Consider the following 6,657-nt stretch of genomic DNA (forward strand, 5'->3'; position numbering starts at 1 on the left):
GTGCTCCGGGGCTGCCTTTCCGCTGAAGGCGGCCAGAGGAGAGCAGGGCTGCTGGGCGAGACACGTTCGAGCAGTTTCCCTTTTTAACTACAGACTAAAATGAGCTTGCCCAGAGGAGACAAAGATTTACCGAGCACAGTTGTTTCTCTACCCTTGCTTAAATAGGCCCATAACACTAACCCTGAAGAAGGGGCCTCGTTTCTCAGTGTCATTTTCCTGACGGGAATGCATATGGCAGGCAGCTTTAGAGCTTTATTGTAGCTGAGAGTTGCTTACAAATAAGTCTTGAATGAAATACCCAGCAAGGGATTGATATGAAGAGAAGCTGTGCAATGAAATAAGGAGGAATACATCTCCTGAAGTGCTGCCACAAAGGTGGGGAGGGTTCTGCCAGCCCAGCTCTCTTCTGTCAAAATGGATATGATCTCACATCTGTCAGGATTAGTTCTCTCCTGCCCAGCAAGGTGATCTCTTCAGGCCCTGACAATGTCATGCAGCTCTGGTGACTCTCTTTTCTGAGCCAAGGTGGAACCTGAGCTACATTTTGAAAGGAATTATATTTTATTTAGCAGCACACGTGTGCTAATTCAGAAAGAAACCTTTCTGGTGCTCCTGCCCAAACCCTGCGAGGTTTAGGGGACCAGTTACTCTACTCTAGAGCTCGCAAATTGAGCAGGTAATTCTCTTCTGCTGAGCTTCAGTGGGCCCTGCACAGAGGGAGTGTGTGACTGGCATTTGTGCATGCTCTCTAATTAGCGGGATGTAATTTAAATGGAGGAATGTTTCATGTTAGTAATATGATTTCAAAAGCCTATGTTTGGAGGGAATGGATTGAGCCATCCGTTAATGAGTTCTTCTAATAAGATGCCGGTGGCTAAGGAAAGAGAGCAAAGTGTGTGCAATTTGGCAAAGCAGTGAACAGCTTTTGCACTTCATTTTATCTGTCCCGAGGGATAGACAGGCAGAAATGTTGAACCCCCCTCACGTACCCCTGCAATGCAACTGAGTGCTCTCTGCTGGTTCTGTCACCCTACTAGCTGTCTCCTCCTTGTTTCAGTGCGGCGTGTTGCTCCTCGATTCTCTATCCCTCCGAGCAACCACGAGGTGATGCCTGGGGGGAGCGTGAACCTCACGTGCGTGGCAGTAGGTGCTCCGATGCCCTACGTGAAGTGGATGGCTGGCGTGGAGGAACTGACCAAAGAGGATGAGATGCCCGTCGGTAGGAACGTCCTGGAGCTGAACAATATCGTGCAGTCTGCCAACTACACCTGCGTGGCCATCTCCTCCCTCGGCATGATCGAAGCCACAGCCCAGATCACTGTCAAAGGTAAGGAACTGTTCCTCACGGTGCTCCTGCTTGATGTTCTGTGGTGTAGCCCTTTGCCCAAGTGTTCCTGGGTGCGGCCAACTGACTGCAGTCTCCTGTGACATTTCCACCTGGCAAGGGAGGTTCCCAAACCCTCAGCTTGGGTTTTTTCCCTGCTTATAGTACAGTATTTGCCTTAGAGGTCATTTCCTCTCCCCCTACACGCGGTATGATGGGAGGCGGGTTTGTGTCAGGCTGGGTCCCTGTTGTGCCCCGAGGGACCCTCACCGAGTCTGTGCTCATTCCGGCAATGTCTGGCTTGCTCCATATGCACCAGCAGGATCAGCTCAGCACAGCAGCGGGCCACGGGCTGTCCTGGGGCAGGGGTCTGTGGATGTCTGCAGCTCTTTGCACAGAGATGTCCTCTGCCAGTAAAGGCAGGACAAGAAGGTTAAGCCCAGCAGTGTGAAGTGTCTGTGGGCCTCGCCAGAATGAGCCTCCTCCTCCTCTGCAGGGAAGAGTTATACCTATTCATTGTAAAATTGTTGTGTATTCCTGTCAATTTTCTTTTTCCCCTTGCCTCTTTATTTGTTGCTGTCCTTGAAGTGTGCCTCCTGCTGTTGATTCACGGGTAGCTTTGCCCCGAAGAAAACATTATTGCCAACTGCTAACCACTGGGTACAGGGTAGCCCACCCAGACAGCTCCCTAACAGGAGTACATGTCCTGCCTTTCCCATCCTGGGCCAAGCAGGCCCACACTATCCCTGGCCTCTCCTTGCAGTTGATCTGCAGCTCGGATTTCCACAGATAGGTCATCTTTTGAGACTGTCTGTTCTTGCAGGTCCCCTCCTGCGCTGTGGCCATCTTGAGCACCGAGTCCCTGCTTGAGCAAATCACAGAATTGAGTGTTAGCCCTCTCTGACCTGGAGATTAACAGCAAATTCTCTTTTCCCTGGTGCTAGTCAGAGAATGCTTTTAACTTTAGCTGCACACCGCTCCCTTTACTCACAATGCCTGCTAGGCGGTACCTTTTCCAGCCCCCGTTTTCTTACAGAGCACAGGGGTTGCCTTGGTTATAGTACGTACCCAAGAGCATACAGAAAGAAAGCAGCACGATGGGGAGGTGATTTGGGTGTGGAGGGAGGGGGTGGGATCTGCACTGTTGCACTGATGGGTCCCAGTATTTGTTTCTTTGTACATGGCTTGACTGCCTCGCTTCCTCTTTGGCTGGTGGGATGACCAGGACTGCAGAAGCTCCCAGGGCAGGGAGCGGTGTGCTCAGCTCCTTTAGCCCTTTGCCTTCCTTCTTGTTTCTGTCTTTTCTGCAACTTCACTCTGGATATCTTACTGCCTCTGTCCCTAGCTCCTTCACCCAGGTTGCTTCTCCTGTGCCTGCTGGAAAGTAAACCATTTGCAGGGCAGACAGGGGAAGCAAGATGACGTGACCTGATTGCAGTAAGGTACTAGGCCTGCCCTTGCTCACGTGCAGGCTGCACGGCTCTCCGAAGGAAAGGATGGATGAGTGTCATCTCTCCTTGTAAACCTGAGAGAGGCTGCCAATTTCTTGGATGCTCTAGGAAACGTGTTGCTTCAGGCCGTAATACTGGGCAGGATGCATTTGCCTTCCCTGAGACTTCCACGGGTAGCAGTGCGGTGTCTGGTTGTGGGTTGTATACCCTTCTCTTCCATGCCAGTTCAGGCCTCGACGATTTTCTCAGCGTTCATGTTGCAGTAGCACTGGAAAAGGCGTCCTCCCTGGCACTCGGAGCAGGCACGCTCCTGTGCTAAAGAGCCTGCCCTCCTCAGCTGAGCCATGTGGAAACTGGAAACCTGATGGCTTTGCCAAAGGATGAAGTACTTGAGGATCTTAATTTGAGCTGAGCATTTTTCCTAGTTCCTCATCAAGCGCAGCTGCATTACAAGTCACTAATGACTTTAACTAGAGTGGCTCGTAGGAGGTTTAAACTTACTGTAGACTTTAATTCAGTCATTGTCTTAAAGTATTTGTGTACTCTGCAAGTCTCTCACACGCATTCATTCTCTTTCTTTGTTCTTTTGGTAAAATGGCAAAGCTGGAAATGTTTGCTTGCAGTAGTTGCGTTCTCATTAACACTTCAGAGATGTCAGTGTCACAGAGTTCTTGTGTAACAGTTTATTGTCTGGTTGCAGTTTGACACACCACCCAGTGAAATAGTGGATGTGAAAGTTGGTAATTTCTCTGGCTGTATCCCTCCTGCATGTACTGTAATACTTACAAGGCATTCCCCCATCAACCCATCTAACAGCACTGTCCATGAATTCCCTATGGCCTAAGATGCTGTCTCTGTGGAAGCGGGAGCATAGCTCCAGCTGACCTGTGGTGCTCTGTTTGCTTTACTGTATCCCCCTGTAAATCAGCTGTACACCTGGCTTCTGGGGCCAGCCCAGCCCAGCAAGCACCTTCCCACTGCCAGCTGAACCCCCATGACAGAAACATTCCTGCATCCCTGTTGAATTACCTTTATTTAGCCTGCTGCTGGTAAGTGCGTCAAGCACGTCTAATAACATGATTGCTCTGTTTATCCTTCCATTAAGAACCACTTCAAGCAATATATGGTAATATAAAAATGCATGTTCTAGAGTATGAAATGATTTCTGCCTTTTAAAGAAGAATGTTAATGGGAGGTGGCAGCTCCATTTTTATCCCCGTGCACATTGCAGGGTTTGAGCTGACTGAATTATTTAAATCACACCTCTCTGCCTTCCAATTGCAGCACTGCCAAAACCTCCAACGGAGCCATTAGTGACTGAAACGACAGCTACCAGCGTGACCCTCACCTGGGATTCAGGCAACTCCGACCCCATTTCCTATTACGTCATCCAGTACAAGCCCAAATCCTTGGAGGGTCAGTTCCAGGAGGTAGATGGTGTGGCAACAACCCGCTATAGCATAGGTGGGCTCAGCCCCTTCTCGGAGTATGAGTTCCGGGTCATTGCAGTCAATAACATTGGCAGGGGGCCCCCCAGTGAGCTGGTCGAGGCCCGGACAGGAGAGCAAGCTCCTTCAAGTCCACCCCTCAAGGTCCAGGCCCGGATGCTGAGCGCCAGCACCATGTTGGTCCAGTGGGAGCAGCCAGAGGAGCCAAACGGACAGATCAGAGGGTACCGCGTCTACTATACCACCGACTCGCATCTGCCTCTGAGCATGTGGCAGAAACACAACACCGATGACAGCCACCTCACCACCGTGGGGAGCCTCATCACGGGGACCACCTACAGCATCCGCGTCCTGGCCTTTACTTCGGTGGGCGACGGGCCCCCCTCGGACATCATCCAGGTCAAAACGCAGCAAGGGGGTACGTATGGAGCGAGGTGCTGCAGCTTGGTGTCCACGCCGGTGGTGTGCAGCTCAGCGGTGTGTCTGATCTGCACTCGGTGCTCCAGTGTTGCGTGGCGGAGCGGCGTCCCCACCCCGCCGCTGTCTCCTGGGGAGCTGGTGCCAATCTCTGTACAGGCAGCACAGCCCACGGTGTTGTCTGGGATACGGTGGCTGAAAATGTGACATGAGGTCCTGGGCATGAACCTGTGCAACTGTGCTGGGCCCTTCTGGGGTGTGAGTACACACGTGGGAGGAAGGAGCTGGGATGCAGTCAGGGCCTGGAAGCGAGCTCACTTCCCATAGCCACCTGCCTGGGTCCCAGAGGTGCTTGTCAGGAGCACAGTACAGGGGAGAGGGAAGAAGGGGGAGGGTCCAGAAGGAATGAAAGAGGATCCTCAAAAGGCGAAACACAGACTCTGCAAGGCCGTGCAGCAGATGTCATGCTTTCTGACACTAACCATGTGTTTGGTCCCCAGTTCCTGCCCAACCAGCTGACTTCCAGGCAGAAGCAGAGTCTGATACCCGCATCCTGCTGACATGGCTCCCTGCCTCTCAGGAACGCATTACCAAATACGAGCTGCTGTATTGGGAAGGGGAGGATGGCACTCAGGTGAGGATCCTGGCTCTGCGTCAGCAGCACTTGGGGCTGGACATCACAATTCAGCAGCGTGGGAAGAGTGTCTGAGATGGGGAGGCAAAGGGGCTGTTTTCTTCTCCATGTTTCTTCTGTTTCATGGGTGTGTGATAGCAGTATGACAATCTCTGTCTGGTTTCTGTGTAGGTGACCTTAGCGGTGCTTGTTGCTGCCCAGCAAAATAGCTAGTGACTGGTTTAGGACTGGAAAGGCTCTGGTGCTTTTAAACAGATGTGCAGGCCAGTAAGGCACATCCTGTTCACATCCAGGTGGGTGTGAAATGGCCTCCAAAATATGTCTGCAGCTCCAGGACAGGTGACACTTAAGGAGCAGATTGAGGGTGTCCTAGAAGAGAGCCCTTCCACCTTTCCTGTCAGGTCCCTAAAAGAAGTCCAGCTCTAAATATGTCAAAAGTAGTGCTGGCTTCAGGGCAGCACTGTGAGGACTGTGCTATGGCAGGAGTGTCCCATAGACCTCTCCTTCTCCTTTATTTATAGTGGCATGAGAGCTGCCAGAAATAAGTGCCCTCCAGGTCAAGTGGCAGCCAAACAAGTCCTTTATCAGCCCTGTTTAGGTGCATTAGAGATGCCAACTACTTCAGGACAAGGGCTTTACTCTGTTTCACAGGCAGACACTGTCTGTTGGGAGGAAAAAACCTCATGTGTCCTGCGCCCCTTGTCTGAACTGTATAGCTAGACCCAGCATTCCCCCAAAGCTGTCAAGCAGTGAGTGCAGTCTGGACACTGGGCAGTGTGGCCTGGCTGTCAGAGAGGTCTGCTTCCCTGCAGAGTCCTTGTATTTCACCCACAAAGCTCCATGCCTCCGAGTCCTGCAGGACTGCAGCAGGTTTGTCAGCATGGATGTGACCTTCTGTGGGACCAGCATGGGTGATGGGGCTGCTTATTCCCCTGGCACTGGGAGCTGAGTGCCAGCTTCTCTGTATTCTCCAACTACACCAAATAATCTGTGTTTCCTTTTGCCAGCAAAAGGTGGAATTTGACCCAACCTCCTCGTATGCTGTGGAAGGTCTCAAACCAGACACGCTGTATAAGTTTCGTCTGGGTGCCCGCTCAGAGCTCGGGGTAGGAGTCTACACCCCCACGATTGAAGCCAGAACTGCCCAATCCAGTAAGTTTCTGATGCTCTGCACTACTGAAGACAAAGTCCAGTTTCCATCACCTGGGCACAGAGTAGCTTGGTGCCTCTCTCCTTGAGGGTCTGCGGAGATGCCAGCGTGCAGTTTGCTAAAGGGTCTAATGGGGAAAGTCAGCTGGGGTTTTGGATCAGGGCTCTTTGGCAGAGGGGGTGCACCCAAGTGGTAAGTTCTTTTTTCATGTCCCTTTGATCATGCTGTCTTTC

The 6,657-nt window shown here is 51.7% G+C and overlaps 1 protein-coding gene across 1 annotated transcript in view; it reads left to right on the forward strand.

The window, feature by feature from the left end:
• PTPRF (protein tyrosine phosphatase, receptor type, F) overlaps nt 1–6,657 on the forward strand; it is a 76,623-nt gene that overhangs the window by 1,166 nt on the left and 68,800 nt on the right. The window contains exons 2-5 of the mRNA XM_010147160.1: nt 1,058–1,327; nt 4,060–4,641; nt 5,141–5,274; nt 6,282–6,426. Coding sequence (XP_010145462.1) covers nt 1,058–1,327; nt 4,060–4,641; nt 5,141–5,274; nt 6,282–6,426 — 1,131 coding nt within the window. The remainder of the gene's footprint in view (nt 1–1,057; nt 1,328–4,059; nt 4,642–5,140; nt 5,275–6,281; nt 6,427–6,657) is intronic.

Source organism: Eurypyga helias, unplaced genomic scaffold (assembly GCF_000690775.1).
Source record: "Eurypyga helias isolate BGI_N326 unplaced genomic scaffold, ASM69077v1 scaffold9192, whole genome shotgun sequence".
In the NCBI taxonomy this organism is placed as follows: Eukaryota; Metazoa; Chordata; class Aves; order Eurypygiformes; family Eurypygidae; genus Eurypyga; species Eurypyga helias.